This window comes from Amphibalanus amphitrite, unplaced genomic scaffold (genome assembly GCF_019059575.1).
Source record: "Amphibalanus amphitrite isolate SeventyFive unplaced genomic scaffold, NRLGWU_Aamphi_draft 000434F_arrow, whole genome shotgun sequence".
Taxonomy (NCBI): Eukaryota; Metazoa; Arthropoda; class Thecostraca; order Balanomorpha; family Balanidae; genus Amphibalanus; species Amphibalanus amphitrite.
The window spans coordinates 278,738-297,723 of record NW_024881928.1 but is presented as its reverse complement, the minus strand read 5'-3'; the positions used below and the strand labels follow the sequence as shown (position 1 = coordinate 297,723).

Below are 18,986 nucleotides of genomic sequence, written 5' to 3'. Positions count from 1 at the left end.
GGCGTAATGTTAAAATCATGCCGTTTGGGGGGGGGGGCAAATGCCCATTTTGCCCCCCCCCCCCTGGATCCGCCACTGGCTGAGATCTTAGGGGGCTACTCCCCGCCCCCTTCCACTGGGCGTGTTAACCCGCGCTGGGCCGGGGGGGGGGGGTGTTTGAACACCTCTCTGCGGTTTTCCGCAGATATCTCAAAAGGTCATGACCTGAGGTCAACTCTGAGGATATGTTGGCGAAAGAGCGTTAAAAGAGCTATCCAACGCGCTTTTTCGCGGCGCTGTAGCTCTATCGGTTCCCGTCCCGAGAGTTAGACGTTGGTAGTTTCCAAAATGTTGAAATAAGCAACATTTTACTTTTGGTGACCTCTGGTGACCTGACCTTTGACCTGACCCAAAAATGAAAAGGTCCTTGAGTTGTGAAGGTGCGCACTGCGCATGTTTCGGACTTTGACCTCACCTCGGGACTTGACCTTTTGGGCTAGGGGGTCAAAAGTTGCACACAAGACGTGCTATTTAATTGTGCGCATGCATGCCAGGTTAGCCATGGGTTGCATACCGCCGTTTTCAAGATATTCGCGGAAGTCAAGTATGTGGGAAGGCAGATTCCGCCTCCCCTCCGGTGTTGCTCCGGTGCGCCTTATCCCGCCCTTATCACCATTGTTACCGTCGTGCTGAAAAAACGAGCCTGATGTCATATGAGAAAAGCATGGTTTGGTTTGAGAAAAGTGTTAAATGTACCACGAACACGATATTTCCCGCTTAAATCGCATTTAGAAAAGTGCCACCCATCATTGCCGACTGTGGCGGTCGGGAACTTCTGACCACTTCCAGGTGGCGCTAGTGAGCCTCCATGCGGGAACGACTCGGCGCTGGTGGCGCCGCGCGAGTGGGCCGTCTAGGTACTAATAGAGGTCAATGTTTTCCCTTGAAAAGCAATTCTGGCGCAGAGCCAAAGCATCGAGAGAAACACGTGCTCCCCGTGCTCCGCGTGTGCTCCGCGTGCTCCTTCAAAAAAGAAGTTGAAACTTGAAAGAAGTGAGACACTGACGGTGTGTCTTTTCGATTGGTATATGCCTGATATCGACGTGAATTTTTGAGGCTTTGGGTTTTTTCAAATTGTGATCTGGTGAGTGAAGTTTCTTGTTTCTATGTCGAAATATTGTCTGGTCTGGGAATTGGGATTGAATAGTCACTATAGAGAAGATGCAGCAACCTCTTGGCTCTTCGGGTCATGTGTTAAAAATGTTGTATTTTTCACGTGCACTAAAAAGCAGTAATCTATCCAGACGCACTTTCAACTGACAGCGCACAGAATATTGTCCCATTTTTAGTGAACACCCTATATACGAACTGACCTGACTCTGGCTGGCTAAAAAATTAACTGAGATTCTTCGCGGGCTTTCGGCGGGGACGGACGCACCTGATCGAGCTCCTGCCAACGCACAGTGACACAACAGCTAACACGCAAACTCAACACTAAGCACCGAACTCATAACAGATAATCGATAAACGTCGTAGATTTGTCCAAGTGTGCTTCAAAGCAAATTTAGGACTGAATTAGCAAGTGGCTGAAAATGATACAACGCTCCCCGGTCCCGAAGAGACGAAAACCGGCAGCTCAACTTGGGACGCCGACGCCCGACGCTGCGGACGCGGACGCGTCGGAAATGTCGACGGGCGGGCGTTCCGCGCCAAATTCTTCGGAACCGGCCCCAACGGAGTTGAAAAAATGTGATACAAGAGACGCAGTGGAGGAGGGTGAGGAACTGGATGTGGATGATGAAGTAGAAGCTGGTCCAGGTAAACAGAAAGACAAGCCGCCTGTCGGTAAGTTGGATCGAGACATATATAAGCCCTGGGGTACCTGTTCTAGGTCCTCTAGTGACACTGGCAGTTCAGATACCACAAGCAGTAGCTGTGCCACAGCGATTTGTAAGGGAGGTCCTGGGAAGGCTTCCTGCGGAACACTTGTAACAGACAGTGACCGCGGTATCCAATGTGACATATGCACTGGATGGTTCCACCCTAAATGTCAAGGGGTCAGTAAATATGCTTTGAACGCTCTCGAGAAACACATTTCAACGCTGGCATGGCTGTGTTATGACTGTAAGCAGTCTGTCAAAAAGCGAAGAGACAAGGAGGATGAAAACGCCACCTCCGAGCTAATCAGTAAGCTCGAAGCAAAAGTAAACAAACTGTCTGAACTCGTACAGGTCGGCCTCGAGTCACTGCACCAATCCACAGGGTGGGAATTCTCTTTTTTTTTCTTGGTGTCTGAGTACAAATTTTCGGGGAAGTGAGTACAAAATTTCATGATGCAGTCACGGCATATCAAATATTAAAAGTGATGATTCAAAGTGATGTACCTAAGTATGATAAAAAAGGACAAATTCAGCACTGCAAACACTACTGACAACACTACTGAGAATTTGCCCATAAAAGACAAGTTGGTCAGCTGGATGAACATGATAGCGAAAACAAGGTATTTGATTAATAATAAAAATAGATATTCCTCAGTAGGCAGCAGTCAATCGTCCGCAAGTGAGCGAGCAGCGAGCACTCAGCAGGTGCCGAAGCCTCACGTGAATCAATTCAGAACAAGTTGCTCTTTGTTACACACACACACACAAAGAATACATTTCTGATCGTCGACGTTTCGCACGTAGCACTGCACCTACCGGCAATTACGTGCAGTGGTTGATTGATTTCACACGACCAATACGCCTTACGTGCCCGCGCCTCACACCAACACCACGCGCCTGCCTTTTGAAGAGCACTTTGCCTGTAGTTCCACCGCCTTCACTGAACAGCGGCCAATGCGCCATTGAGGAGCATGAGGGGTATGGGTTCTCTTTCACTGCGCGCTAGTAGCGCTCACTAACATAAAAAGCGCTTTCGGTTTCCATGGAAACTTGATAAACTTGTTTAGCTTTAATCACCGAACGCTTGACAGCCTTTGCCTCTCTTTCAGAAAAGAACATGGCATTGACTTCGGGCGACATCTATACTATTCCTCACGAGACTGCCGACCAGCGCCATCTAGCCAGGAAAACAAGAGAAGAGACTGAGAGCCACGAATGCGGACTTCTGACCAAGACGACCCTTTATAACATTTAATCCAGCTAATCAACGAACGCCGAGTTTTCGTAATACTCTATGGTTGATTTATGTAACTATGGCCGACATAAGATAGCTGCCGTCCAGTCGCGAGGCAGCGCTGCGCCAGTGCTCACGATCGCGTCGTACCCTGATGGATCCGTGTTTCAATCATTGCTTCTTTGCGTTGCTTCTGCTGGTATATATTGCGAATAATAATATATACTGAGACACGAACTCTTTTTTATCTTTATTAGCAAAAAAGGTCGCCATCGGGCAGCCAGCCACAGTGTACCTACTACAAAAACGGTCGCCGTCGGGCAGCTAAGCTCAATAAAAGCTGAAACAGACTCTTTCCGCAGTCAGGAAATCGCACGCGAGAGCCTATTCAAATGCATTAAAATCCTTCCCGCATCATTCGTATGCGGGAGGTGCGTACGATTGATGCGAGCGTGATTTAATGCATTTGAATAGGATCTCGCATGCGATTTCCTGACTGCGGAGAGTCTGTTTCAACCTTTACACCATAAAAAACAGCCACCGCCGGCTCACAAAGTCGCACAACACTACACAAACGGTCGTCACCGGGCGGTCAGCCATCAGCTGAACGAAAGGTCCCATCATAAATGCCACTGAGAATAAGAAGCCATGATGATGATGATGATGATGATGACGGCGATGGTTTGAGGTTTTTGGGCGTCCGGACTGCAGTGGTCATCGGCGCCCATAACACGACATTAGAAGATCACGTTATGATTATAAAAAAGAAAACGCAGGAGAAACTACTTAGATCCCAAATTAATACGCCTGAGCAGAAATATGTTTACCTACGCTCCTGGAGAAAATATGACGAACATCAACTACTCATCACAGCCTTCGCCTCATATGATTTGTACTTGTCATAAGGAACCAAGGACTAGCATGAAGACCATCTGTTCTAGAAGGTATCCCTGATAGTGATGTCAGTTACAGAAAATCTGAATACCGATACCAAACCAAATACCAACCAAAACCGTAGGAAAATACTGAGACCGAACCAACTAGGAAATATGATGGAAATACAACCTTTTAACCAAATTCACAGCCCCTTTCACATTAGCGAGGATCCATGATACAAACAAAAATACCAAACACATTTGGATTGAAATACCAAATACCAAGTCGGTATCGGTTGGTATCGTTATACCAAAAAATTGGTATCTGATTGACATCTCTAATCCCTGATATCAGCAGAATGGACCATATCTGGACTACATAAAGCTAGAGAAAGATTAAATAAACATAAAGCTAAACACTTGACACGTGGCTACAGGCCAGCACTGCGCTGGCCTACTCGCTGGTGAGGCACAGCCTCACCAGCTCGCGCCTGATGGCGCTGTATGCTGACGGCGTCAGGTGGACGCCGTCATCATCATACAACGCCGAGACCGGTGGAGCGGCGTTGGCGTCCGGCGGCGGCGGGCGTCCGGGAACCCACCCCGTGGCCCAGGCGACGTCCGGGACCGGCGCGCGCTGGGCCTCGGCGAGGGCAGCTCGGCACGCTGCCACCTCCCTCGCCGCCCTCTCCGCCTCCTCCAGGACCTCGGTGGCGACGGACGCCACGGCCCGCGAGGCCGTGAGTAGCCGGTTGGGTAGCAGGCCCTCCTCAGCCTCCTGGTGTAGATGACAGAACAGGGTTGGTTTTTAACTTGCAGAATACAGAAACTTTATGCACTCATGGAAAAGTCAAAAGCAATATCCCACTACGTTAATTTGCGGCCCACCGCCCACATAAACAGTGCTAAATCAAAACTTAAATATGTTATGGTAAGTGGAAAATATTGAACATTGTCAGCAAGCTTACTGATAAGTACGACAAGCACATACATTTCATGGCATACATACATTTACATAAATTACATTTCATACATACATAAATACATTTCATGCATACATTTCATACATTTCATCTATTCCGGTTTTTTTTCAAATTTGTGTGACATTGCACTGCACATATTCGGTACATTATATTCCTTTCTTTTTTAATTCACAATGCATAAATGACTGAGACTTCATCACTTCTTCGACACTCACCAGCTGTAGGTGGCCTATGGCGGCTTGGAGGGCCGCTCGGCTGGTGCCGCGCCCCGGGGCCGTGTCGTCGGTGGCGGGGCGGGAGGAGGCGTGGCCGGGCGTGACACCCTGGAGCACGGCCGGGTCCGGGGTGGCGGTGGCGGAGCTTGGAGCCATGCCGGCGACATCCCGGCGCAGGACCGCCTCGACGTCCAGGAAGGCTGCCCCGCGCTGCCTGGCGACCTGCCAGAGGGTCAGGCTGAGGCCCCGGAACATGTCCAGGGCCTCCGCCGACAGGTCCCTCTCCGGCAGGACGCTTAGGATGACGGCGCGGGTGCCTGGGATCACCAGCTCCAGGGTGCTGAGCCAGTGCTCCATGCCGGAGACGACGCGAGCGGCGGCCCCGGCGGCGTCCTCGAGCAGAGGCACTGGTGCTCCCTGGACGCGGTCACCCCGCCTCGGGACGAGGGCCGGCCCGCCAACGCAGATGACTGCGAAGGAGGGCCAGACCCCGTCCAGAGCATGGGTGGCGGCGTCCAGACGACGCCAGTCCTCGCTGGAGCCGCCACCGAGGCCACCGATCGTGCCGCCGTCCGGCCGCACCCACTTGACGTCGAGACGGTGCCGCCCGATGTGCCGGGAAGCGTCCTCGGCGATCGGGTGCACGAAGGCGCGGATGGCGTGTGAGTTACCAAACACGGCCACCCGCACCTCCGCGCACAGCGCCGGCTGCCGTGTTGGCCGGTGGCCTCCGCGCCGGCTCCGGTAGGGCTCTCTGCCGGTACGCAGAACCAGCGACCGATCCCGAGGCCGCCCCCCGTCCTGGAAACGTCAAAACAAGACACAAAGGTTGAAACCTCTGGAAAATAATCAGTTAGAAACACGTCGAGGAATATCGGGTCTGGTGTTAAGGTTCATGCTACATTGGGATGAGGGAATCGATAATCATACCATAGCACATGGTTAAGGTTTTACTCAGTATTCTTCGCCAAGTGCAGTAGAGTCAGTCATAGATCATACTTATCGCATTTGTTATTTTTTAGCCGTTGAAGGGGAGATGTCGGCGGATTGAGGCACATCAAAAACGTTTCCTCACATGTTTCCATCTCTCAGCGTGGCGGGCAAAATCAGCCACCCCAGGCAGCGGCGCGAGGAGCCGGATGGAATGATACATGAATGTACCTATCAAGGGCGATGAAAGCGGTATATCTGTGGAGGTTGCTCCAAGAGATACATTCATGTACCACGCTGCCCGCACTAGACGCAGCTTATTCTTATTCCGTAGAGAAATTATTGATGCCCATTTGCTGCACCGTTACTAAAAAAAAAAAATTAACGCAAAAGCTACGTCTAGAGCCCGTCCAAAAGACGGACAATACGAATGAACAATGACCAATGCAGTGAACAAGGGTAACACATTACGCCACACACATTCACACGAACAGGCAGACATGCTGAAAGTGACACAGCATCATGACCCTAACAAGTGAAGTACAGTAACGCACCTGCATGCATCACTCACATGCCCTCCTCCAATCTGCCACCGCCCTTTCCAGCATACAACACCAGCATGTACACAACACACACACAAACAAGACACACACACGAGTATGACAATGCACATCTTATTCGGATGTATTCTACGCCCGCAAGACGATAATACGTCATGGGTATTGTAGATACTGAAACTGTCATGATTATTCACGTCTGATCCAGACGTAGTCTACGCCCGCAAGACGATTATACGTCATGGGTATTGTGGAACTGGATACTGAAGCTGTTATGATTATTCACGTCCGATCCCGATGTATTCTACGCCCGCCAGACGATTATACGTCATGGGTATTGTAGACACTGAAGCTGTCATGATTATTCACGTCTGATCCAGACGTAGTCTACGCCCGCCAGACGATTATACGTCATGGGTATTGTAGACACTGAAGCTGTCATGATTATTCACGTCTGATCCAGACGTAGTCTACGCCCGCCAGACGATTATACGTCATGGGTATTGTAGACACTGAAGCTGTCATTATTATTCACGTCTGATCCCGATGTATTCTACACCCGCCAGACGATAATACGTCATGGGTATTGTAGAAAAATGCAGTCGTAAGTACTAACGTCCGATCCGGATGTAGTTACTTGACAGTAACGGCCATTTCTGCTGACTCGGATTCCGAATGACAAATACCGGTAATATGTCACTGCTAGGAGGTATGTTTGCACTTCCTGTCAGCGCCAAGACTGCATCATACGATAGATTAGGATGCATGCGTTATAAGAAAGTAGTTCCTTAACTGTTTCTTGATTAACATTGCTCACTTTTTCGTCATCACATTTGAAAAAAAACTCGCCTCTTCTTATCAGGCATTGGTAATGTCCATGCTCCCTCGTTCCCCAATGTAATATGGCACCTACCAAATGATAAGCTTTATTTCCGCCTGGTATACAAAGTCCCTCTAGAGGACAATCAAGTGCAATTTTTTGACGCCTGTCATAATCCGGACGTTGCATATTCAGTACCATGACTTCAGGCTCACAAGAGATGGATGTCGTGTGTGCCCCTCCACGCCCAGAACATTCATCGTTGCCACAACTGAAGTCGTCTAAAATTGTTGCTGAGCAGTAATCACTCAAACATTCATACACGGTACTTCTTTTATTGCACCAAAGATGTAACTGATGCTGATTTACATGTTTGTCTGATGAGTATGAGCAATGTCTGCACTTCAATGTTGTTGTTGTATCTATTCTAGCGCTGTCGATATTCATTCCGCCTTCTAGGAATACCTTAAAAATGCATTCTAGCGCCTCCGACGAGTCCTGTTGTTCGTCATTATGGAATATCTCAAACTTTTTTGCAAGGATACCCTTGATGGTTCCTGGATCGGAACATATTTCGGAATTATAGCAATCACGCAAATTGTTTATCAATAAATTTGCATAATGATCATGGCCCGAGCCACCTCTTTTTATCCTCAACAAAGGAAGAATTTGGAGAACAGTTATAAGATAGCAGTCGTTACGGCGGTTGATCATTCCCCTGGGAGTTTGTTGCGCATGAAAAAGAACGGCATCCGAAAAGGAATACTGTTCAGCATTATCATTGTCATCGCCACCTGGAGACATATTAGTAGTACTCATCTCGGAAAAACGTGTGTCGTCTTCAACAGCAAACATTTCCGATGGCCGGGCCTGGGAAGTCGGTGATCCAACACTACGTCCACTTTCATTGCGCTTATCACGAAGCTCTATTTCGTTGTGCTCCTTCTCATGCCTTAAATCAATCAGTGGTGATTTGGCAGCTTCAGGCTCTTTCGGGGGTTTAGAAACGTTCTGCTTGCTTTTTATAAACGTGAGGATCGAACTCTGCTTCCACTTTGTCACTGCTGCTAGTTCCACTGAATGCCCAGATGCAATTGGCGAATCTAAATCATCTGGGTCGTTATCTGAGTCATTAACATCTACCTGTCGTTGAGATCGTAGTTGCTGTGGTTCACTTTGTTCAAATGACACCTCTTTGTCAGTTTGCGCTCGAGCCTGAACAAAATCATCAACTTCCATAGCATTATCATCTGACGCAACATCAGCATGTTCAGAGGCAGTTTCACCAATGCTCTGCGACATATGATCTTCACCTGAAGAACTATGAGCGTGTACATCACTAGAAGCGTGGACAACATCTGTACGGAGATTCGAATCTGTGTTCACTGTACTATCACCCGCAAGACCTTCATTGTTATCTGATGTCAGCACGGGGGAGCCCACGCTACGATCCTCTTGCGTAACATCATCTGACGTGGTACCTGCTTCTCTGGGCTGTTGGTCCAAATGGTAAGATGTCATAAATTTCACTTTCGATGGTTGATGCTTACGAAGGTAAGCAGGGGTTTTCTTGCCTCGTTTTTTAAGTACACCATAATGAAACTTTGACCACTCCTCTTTAATGGCATCAATTGGTAGATCATGTAATTCAAGTCCTAGCTCACGGATGTAAACTTCTTTAGCACACCTGTCCTTCTCCAGCGGTTTCAGTTCATTAAACTTGCCACCGAATCTGTTTTCCGAAAGATCCTTGACTAATTTACCTGTTCTTTCCGTATCAGACTGTGATCGACATAGCAACACTGCTATTTCCATCAATTCAATAACATCTGGAATACTGACGTGCAGCTGACTCGAGGGCCTTAGAAAATCATGTAGAATGAATCCGACCGACAATATCTTTACACCATTGTCGTCTGCATACCATTCAGCACGTAACTGAATTTGACCAGATACGCGGTTCTTAAAAACGATATACTGGTCTTCAACGCACCTGCATTCTTTTTCGTGCCGGCACATGGAACTATGTTTCCCTGGAAAACGTATGTTACTGTGAGTACAGAAGAACTTGACTACTTCGCGAAGCTCCTTATTCCTGAATTGTTTCAAAGCCAACTTGTCGTGCAAAGGAAATGTGGGAATATCGAAAATTTTCATCATTTTATCTTCAACCTCTGTAACGTCCAAAAAGGCGTCAAGTTCATCAAGAAGAGCTTGGGCTAGCTGAGCCTGCCTTTCCATAGCTCGTTTGAGGGCGTCTTTGAGTGTTGAATGGTAACTGCTACCGATTCTAGTACTCCGTTTATGAGAAGTGACTAATAAGCTCACGTTTTCGAAGTCGAATCCGTTGAACCGTCCTTTACGGAACTCTTTACCGTGTTTCCGTATCAGAGGATTGGATTTGCCGTCGCAAGCTTCTTGGAGAGCAAGACGACACGCATCTATCGCTTTACGATCATCCCACAAAGAATAAGTAGCTTTCTGTGCAGCTTTACTGACTTTCTTGACAATATCTAAGACATATAACAGCACCAGGGCGGTAGGAATGAAATCGATATCGCACAAGACATCTAGGGCTTGAAGTTTATCTGGATCGTTATCACGGCGCCCATCATTCTCTATCGTCATAACTACATTCCCATACTGTTTGATAATTGAATTAATCGCTAGTACAGTGTACTCAATAAATCTCGTGTCAACATTTCTATAGAGAACAGTAAATGTGGGATCGATCCTTCGAGCCAATCGCATAAGTTTTGATGACCGATTAATTGCCCCTACCACTTTATCAACATTTGATCTGATGAAGACTCTTGCCCACTGAAATTCGTCTTTTCTAAAAACACTGTCAGTCCATAATTCTACCTTATGGGCTCTGTCAAGCAAATGCAGAAATGCGTTGTTATTGAATCTTTCACGCCATCTTACCGCTACACCGGACTGTTGTCCTGCATAAACAGCTTCTTTATCAGAGCTCATGGAGAAGCACATTGTACCGACACTCCGAGGCGAAAGATCTAGGACTGATTTTGTCAGGACATCACATATGTGTTCTAGACAGCCAACAGCGTCCGACTCGTGCGTGACACCTTCCGCTGCGTCAGCCTCCGAAGCCCTATTTCTGATAACATCGACTGACAAGTTTGTTACCTTGGGAGCACCATCCACGTCAATAAACCTTATATTAACTACCTGTCTTGACGTTCTTTCAGCCGTGACTTTGTCAGCACTAATGTGGAAGTGTCTTAGACGTCCTGTTGTCGGATTTACAGATTTTAAAAAACTGCAATGTGACTTTCGAAGCACTTCATATACCAGTATAACGCCTTTTGGGGCGACTAACGGAGCGAGCGAGAGGGTGGGCCTTGCACGTGCGAACTTTCGAGGGGGTACCTCCAACTGACTTGTGCACGGCACCTTACTAACCGGTCTCTAGCGATGTGCCAAATTTGAGCACAATCGGCCCAGCCGTTCTCGAGATCTGGAAGCGGCACCCTGCACGTGCGCACGTGCAAAATGCGTCCCAACTGACTTGTGCACGGCACCCTACTAACTGGTCCCTAACCGTGCACCAAATTTGAGCGCAATCGGTCCAGCCGTTCTCGAGATCTGGAAACGACCCCTGCACGTGCGCACGTGCAGCAGCACCCCAACTCTGGCACATGGATATGCAGTGCCTAGTGGGTGCCTACCTACATGCCAACTTTCAGCGCAATCGGCCAAGTAGTTACCGAGATATTGCAACAATTACAAAAGTGACACCTCTTCGTTTTGCACGTGGCACGTGCATAAGGGGTCACCCACATGCATCGGGAATAGTGCAATACTTGGTAGAAGGAATGAAGCTACCCTATAAAAATTACCGCATGTAAATCGGTCAAGTGGTTGCTGAGATATAAGCCTCGCAAAAGCGTGACCACGGCCGGCCGGCCGGCCGGCCGGCCGGCCGGCCGCTCATACTCAGAAATTTCCGTTAATCTAAGGAAAGACTACGCTCGCTTCGCTCGCTCCGTAATAACGTCTATTGCAGAGGCAGCAGCCTTACGACTTGTGTTCCAATCAATGTGTGAGAATGTTTCTTTTGTAGACATCATATTTGAGAACAATCTATTCATAAGTGACTCAAATGCAGCATAAGAATGCCCCAATAGCAGGTTATGATATGCAGCCATCAGCATGTCCCTTGTCAGATTATCATCTAGCCGTTTATGCTTCTCGCACTGTAAACCAAACAGGCTTTGTATTCTGTCACGCTCTTCAGGCACCTGCATGCATGCCTTATGAACAGCAGTGGCTGCATGCCTAGCGATAATTTCAAGTCTATTCTTTTTTAGCGAAACGCCTTCCGTTGTCCAACGCAGTGCTTTATGCTGGCCTCGCATGGCCGAAACAGTTGCCTTATTAGCAATGCACGTTGAACAAAATCCTAATTCCTCTGAGCCTGTACCCCGAGTGAGAAGCCATGGAAACTGTTTGGCAGTGTCAGCACTTCGTGCCTTTGCTGCTCCTGGAGAAATTTTTTTCTCAAGCTCAGTCATCTCTTTCCTGAGAGAGGCGCGCGAAACAAATTCAGAGTCGTGACTATCGATTTTCCTAGATAGCATACGAATTTCACACAGTATGTCTCGTAACATCTGGGATTCAACCAAATCGTCACCCATGACACCTGGCTGCTGAGCACCACCTTCACTTATACACTCAGCCTGCTGCAGCCGTACGGTCGGTGTCGACGTGCTCTGCGCTGTGTCCCGTTCTTGTGTGGTATCTGTCACAGTTACGGGGGGGCTCGTGCGGCCGGGATAATTATCACAGACTTGATTAATTCGATCCGGAGATGGGTGCTCGTGGTATGATGATTGAACGGAGTCTCTCTCAGTGTCACACCCTGTCCCAACGGTGTTTCGGCATTGGCAGTAATGTCAGGCTCGTTGTCAGTGATAATGACAGTGACTGGCTCATTGTCATCGTTTTCCCTTGTAGAACGAGATTTTACAATAGCCTTCTCTATGAGATAGCCAGTAACACCACGGGGATTTTTTCTCATAGCATCTAAGTAAGCTTCTCTATGTTTCGATTTCACATGACGTGGGAAATTCTTTGTTGAAATTGACTTAGGGCATAAATGACATGTTACTGTTCCTTTAACATGTGAGCGTGTAGCGAACCGTATTCGTTCAGAAGACTTCCTACTAGCCTTACTCTTGACGACAGGTCTCGGACGTTCATCGTCATGCACCTGAAAAGAAAAAGTACTTTGTTTTACTGCAAAAGAAAGTTAACACTTACCCCTTATCCACTAATGTTTTATATACACCTAATGGGGGGGGGGGGGGTCAACCAACTGCGTAAAGGTTTGGTGGTGGGGGGGGGGGGGGCAGGGCACTGCAGGGGTGGTGTCTACTCAACAACCTCTGCTCAGCGTCGAATAAGCAGAGAACCACAACAATGCCCCTTAACCCTCGCCCGCACATGGGGGGTTGCCACCCCCCCCCCCCCCAGGTAGTTTTTCTGCTCTGCACTCAACATTTTTAGAGCTAGAAGCCTGTAGCTGCTCCCCTATCCTTTCTTGATGTCCACTGAAAATTTCAAGTTTCTGTGGTTTTTGGTTTCGGAGATATGACCTTGTTCTTCAGGTCATGTCATGACCCAAATGACAAATACCCAATATCTTGCGTTGGCTATGGGTCTTGTGAGCTTTTGACACCTTGATTTCGGCCTTTTTTGCCAGTCTTACCTCCCACCTATCATGAAACATGTTGTTCGACGATGTCAGATGTCAAGGTCAGGGTCAAGGTCAACCTAGGTCATCTAAGAATATTGCGTTTTAGGCAAGCTGAATTTACTTTTGTTAAGTTTCTTTGACTGTATTTTTGGTAAAAGCTTCTCATTTCATGATCTCATGTAATATGGACACCTAAACAATCGGTGCACACATCAGTATACACACAGACACACACAGACATACAACACATATAATTGACCTTGACCTAACTTGACCTGAAATGACCTCAGCAGCAAAAACCTGGTCGGATAGTGTGACAAAGAGGTTCTAGCTGGCCTGGCACCAGAAAACAGCATCGTCATCGGTATTTGATAAGCAGCGCACTTGATATCCAACGGTGACCCAAAACAGCAACATTTTTTAGTTTGACCTGACCTGGAAGGTCAATGACTGACCTGAGAAGGTAAAACTGGGTATCATTGGATTCGTCTCTTCCCAAAGAATCTTTTTGATCTTTACCGTGAAGCTCTATCTCCAACAGGAACGAAATGGCGCGGGAGGGGGGGGTGGCAACCACACCCCCCCATGTGCGTTCTAGGATGGGAAAATGGCATGTGCGGGCGAGGGTTAAAGCTAGTTTTCATATCAAAATATTTAAAGGGATAGGAAGTTAGAAATTCCTCTAAAAAAAACGGGGATGAGGGTGGAAAACCGCTGGTCAGATAGGCCCAAAAAGAATGAACAAATAATTAATATTGATAACATTCATTTCTATACAAATGTGTTAATGCAGGATAAACAGCGACCATCCACGCAAATACTTTTTTCTGTTTAATTGAGAGTGCAAAATTGTTCTTAAAAACTGTAGGTGAGAGTGCAAAATAATTTTCATTTGGATGTTGCTTCCCACCCAAATCAACAAATTTTGAAACACTGTCTCAACTCAAATCTTATGTTAAGGTGGGATGGTCACTTTAAGGAGTGAGTAAGCACATGCATCAAATAAATGTTTGCAGCCCAGCTATAAAGTAGAAACACAAACCTGACACCAGCTGTCAAATGTCAACCTGCCACCAACCATCATAAAAAGCCCAATTATCATGGCATCATTACCATCACATGCAATCACTTACAACTCAATGATGATTTCACATGGGATTCTCTGCAAGGGAAAAGTGAAGTAAAATCTTATTTATGTGAGACTAAACAACTTTCAAATTTCACATAAAACTGATAAAAGCATTAAGTGCACCTCAATTTCATACCGAGTGGTGCCCAGTGGTACCTATTTCATTATCGTCTACAAAAGCAGCACCAAAAGGTAGGTACCTACTGATTTTCACAACACAAACAATGACACTTGATCCAGTAGTCTATCTGGATAAACAAAAACACCAAGAAATTGAGAACATACAATTCCGGACATCCAAAGAGGAAAAAAATTTGAGACCCACATATTTGTATTTCATTTTGCTATGGAAATGTCTAATAGCATTCATAAAAGTCAATAATGCTTATCAGAATCATGGAAACAAACTTACGTTTTGACTCATTACTGCTGATGCTGAGGTTGTTGGGCTGCCACCTTGCCCTGCATCTGTAGCCCTATAAACACAGGGTGGGTGGGAGGGCGTAAGAGCACTGGTTGTGGTCCTGAATGTTTTGGTTTGGTAAGTCTGGCATAAAGTAACACAAAGATACTAGATAGCATGGCATGGGCATCACATCACTTTTCAAATTTGTACGCAAGATTAATTATTAATTTTAGGATAGCGTCTAGCAAAGCCATTCTTGCCAATTGCCATGCACTGTCATAAGATTAATGTCAATGTTAAAATTCTGAAATTATTGTTATTGGTAGCACTGGCGCCCTACCAAGCCTATAGAAAACGATGCCCATGGATCATGATGCCGATGTCCGTTCTGTGTTCACCATTACAGACAACAAACACAAAGACATGTCAGAATTAAAAATCATGCAAATCCTAGCCTTCTCAGGTCGCGAGGTTTACATGTAAGCACATTGCACACCAACCCGAACTGGATGAGATTGCAACTTTTCGATTTCATAAATCGTAGGTACCTATATCCTACATACTGCAAGGTAAGTTAGGTACTTACAACAATGAACAAATCACTCAGCAATGATCGTCGAGCGACGCCGGCAGCAAGACAAAGAACCCTCGCTGGCGGGGGTGTCCCTCCCCCGGCGCCGGCTTGTTTGCGTCGCTTCCATGCTTCCATATCCTCGGGCTTTGGCCTCGGGCCGAGCCTCAGGCTCCCCACCCTCTGTCCTCTCCCTTTACTTGTACTCGCCTCGCTCTTTCCCTGGCGGTCGCGGGCTCATGCCCTGATACAAGCTAGATGCGGCTGCTAAATTAAGGACTTCATTTGGAGAGGCGCAAAAATATTTGAAGATCCCATCTCAGTATACGTTTTCTCATCAACCATGCATACAATGACATCAAAACGCCGTGTGCTAAATCTACAAAGAATTTGCTTTGAATTTCAGTAAAAAAAATAAAAAAAACTAATTTCGTTTTCAAAATTTTTTTGGAGTTTGAATAAGTTGTGACCGTGAAAAAATAGATATTTTAAAACCGAAAATTTTGCTACAATTTCTTTTTCAAAGGGTATAAAATGCCAAAGATGATTAGTTAGGGCTTTGAAGATTTGATTTTTGACAATTTTGTTACATGTTACTGTCTAAACATTCATAATTTGTTGAATAAGATGAACTCTCAAAATTGCTCGGTTTTAGGCTCCGACCCCAAGAACGTCAATTTTGCCAACTAGGCGAAATCTCACCAAGGCATTTACGACGCAGATCTTAGGTATTTGTCTCGAAAGTTTTGTGGACGCGTGGTAATGGTAATTTTATAGTGTGTGGTAGGCTCCGTCTAATGCTAGTGATTGCAAGTTTTTACTTTTGGTAAGTTTTGATGGTTGCTAATACTTATTCTTGTTTTAACCTACTAATTCAGTGGCTGGTACTACTGGTGATTTTATCTAACTTAGATATCGTCTGCCATTGCTCATTTGTGATTCAGATTGAGGTTCCTACCTACCAATTATAATTCATGGATTATTTGGCTGGTACCTACGCCATACTGAGTGATTACTTTTATGACCATTTAAAACCTCTTTATTCATGCAACGTAGCTTCCAGTTATGAATATATTTGTATTTGATTTCAATTAACATTTCACAAGTCAGAGTCACCAGTCACCACTCATTACAATGCATTCACACTTCAGCATCATACCGCTCAAAAAATGAAATATCAAGGAACGGTAAATCCTATTACTCTTCATATCGGTGCTAAGGCTTCTTTTCTTTGTTCTTTATATTAGGTATTACTGCTGTTTTCATTGGTGATGTCTTGTAGATTTCCTGAAAAGTGAGAACAAAATAATCATTATTTTCCAGTAATGAGTACTGAGTACAAAATTTCTCAGTGTCTGGAGACACCAATCAGCGGCAACTTTGCCAACCCTGCCAATCCAACAACCGGATCCAGGTGAGTGTAGAAAAAGGATCAGCCAGTCTGAAGGAGAACATGGAACAAAGGATAGTAAAAGTGGAGAAAGTAATGCGGGCCCATGCCAATCTGATCGAAAACCAGGAGAGGATGCTTGATGTTGCTCTGAAGAAAATTCAAGATGACAAGAAGTCATATGCTGAAACTGTCAAAGGAAGTTGTGATGTCATGCAAGAGGTTGCAAGGAAGATCGAAGCAATCCCTCTCCGTGATAAAGACCAGGGAGGCCGTCATACTGAGACAGCCATAGCGGGAGTCTTCGACAACTTCCTGGATAAGGAAAAGCGAAAGCTGAACGTTGTTGTACACAACATCCCTGAGCCTCAAGGTGAGAGCTTCTCTGAGAGAGTGGAGCAGGATAAAGCCACATTTAAGGAGATCATCAAGGAAGGGCTGAGACTCAATATTAATGTGACAAAGGCTTACAGAGTTGGAAAGGTCGGTCAGGAGAGGCCAAGACTGATGATAGTTGGTCTGGAGAATGCTGAAGTTAAGATAGAAGTGCTGAAGATGGCCCCACAGCTCAGGTCAACAGAGAGATGGCAAAATGTGTACATCACTCCAGACCTTACTTGGAAAGAACGTGAAGAAGGCAGGAAGCTGAGGGAAGAACTGAGAAGACGCACGGATGCAGGGGAGGGAAACCTCATCATTAAGCGAGGTCGCATTGTGAAACGGACCAGAAATGAAGATGAAAACCTGACAGCAGCTCCAGCTCGGCAGCAAATTCAAGCCAGTGGGAGCCAGTCGGCTGCCCATGCAAGAACATCTGATCCCCAGCAGAAAAGCGTTAGTCAGCTGCAGCGGGGAGACGGTGTCCCACCGGATGCGGTGAGGCAGTATTGACAGTCTAGCACAGCGAAGAATGCAACAGGTTTTAAGGTGCTTTATACAAACGCTGATCAATTCATTAGTAAAAGAGACGATCTTTGCATGCTCATTGCAGGTAATGAGCCCGACTTCATGTTAGTTAATGAGGTAATACCGAAAGCCCAGCTCCACCCTATCTCTCCATCTCTCTTAACTATCCCAGGCTACAACATGTATGTGAACTTTGACCCCTCTGCATGTAACCTTGGCAACAGTGGTCAGAGAGGGATATGTATCTATGCGAGGACAAATCTGCATGTCAGAGGTCACCTTCAACGTGTCATCCCCCAAGGACCAGCTCTGGATTGAGATGCCTTTGTATGGCCAGGACAGCCTACTGCTAGGGTGCATTTACCGCAGTCCTTCTGGAACGGCAGAGCAAGATGTTGTAGAGATTGGTGAACTGCTAAAGACAGCATGCAGGTCTTCTCACTCGCATGTAGTCATAACCGGTGATTTTAACTTGCCACAAATTGACTGGGACCTTGGCGCTTCCACTGCCTCACCTGCACATTGCTCCCACAACTTTGTTGACATAGTGAATGACTGCTTCCTGCACCAACATGTCACTCAACCAACGAGGTTTAGACTGGGTGAAACACCACACACATTGGACCTGGTTCTGTCAAATGAGGAGGGGATGATCCAAGGCCTACAGTCCCTCCCTGGACTAGGATCAAGCGACCATGTTGTCCTCAAATTCAAGCTGAACTGCTACTCGGAAGTAGTAGAACCAGCTGAACCTCGTTACAACCTGAACAAAGGGAACTATCGTCTCATGAATGCTCGACTGTCTTCAATTAACTGGGCACCCACGACAGAACTCGAGACCGAAGTATTGTACAATGTCATCAAAGACACGCTTCTGTCTCTGGCATCCAATTGCATACCCCTTGCCAAACCAAGGTCAACGAACAAGAGCCTGTATGTTAACCAGGAGGCCCTGCGGCTCAAGAAACACAAGCGCGCTATGTGGTTCCAGTATGTGCGCACAAGAGACCCACTGGACTATGCACGCTTCACCCGCGCTCGGAATAAGCTCCGCACCCTTACCCGAAACCTCAGAGCAGATTTTGAGAAGAGGCTTGTCTTAGATATCCGAGAAAACCCCAAGGGATTCTGGCGTTACACTGGCTCACGATTGCGCACCAAAATAAGAGTTGAAGACCTCAAAAACGACGATGGGACGATGGCACGGAAAGACAGCGAGAAAGCGAACCTGCTCAACCATTGTTTCCAGAGTGTTTTCACCACTGAGTCAACTGTCTTGCCCACGGTGACTGCCTCCTATGGGGGCCCCCGTCTGGAAGACGTGGACATCAGCTCTGCATCGGTGAAGCGGAAGCTCCTCAAACTCAACGTGGACAGTGCTCCGGGCCC

The 18,986-nt window shown here is 46.7% G+C and overlaps 2 protein-coding genes and 1 long non-coding RNA gene across 3 annotated transcripts; 1 reads left to right on the top strand and 2 right to left on the bottom strand.

Annotated features, from left to right (window-relative positions):
* The first annotated feature begins 963 nt into the window (after positions 1–963).
* Positions 964–3,330, top strand: LOC122391352. Its single transcript, XR_006258336.1, has 3 exons — positions 964–1,123; positions 1,599–1,824; positions 2,969–3,330. It is a non-coding gene; the product is annotated as an uncharacterized LOC122391352 (long non-coding RNA).
* A 313-nt stretch (positions 3,331–3,643) lies between these two features.
* LOC122391351 lies at positions 3,644–7,584 on the bottom strand. Its single transcript, XM_043385154.1, has 2 exons — positions 5,167–7,584; positions 3,644–4,746 (listed from the first exon to the last, which is right to left on the bottom strand). Exons 1-2 carry the CDS (start codon positions 5,521–5,523, stop codon positions 4,423–4,425), a joined length of 681 nt encoding a protein of 226 aa, XP_043241089.1. The 5' UTR covers positions 5,524–7,584; the 3' UTR covers positions 3,644–4,422.
* LOC122391359 lies at positions 7,098–15,748 on the bottom strand. Its single transcript, XM_043385162.1, has 5 exons — positions 15,317–15,748; positions 14,737–14,800; positions 14,329–14,357; positions 7,599–12,709; positions 7,098–7,123 (listed from the first exon to the last, which is right to left on the bottom strand). Exons 4-5 carry the CDS (start codon positions 10,462–10,464, stop codon positions 7,098–7,100), a joined length of 2,892 nt encoding a protein of 963 aa, XP_043241097.1. The 5' UTR covers positions 10,465–12,709; positions 14,329–14,357; positions 14,737–14,800; positions 15,317–15,748.
* Positions 15,749–18,986: the final 3,238 nt, after the last annotated feature.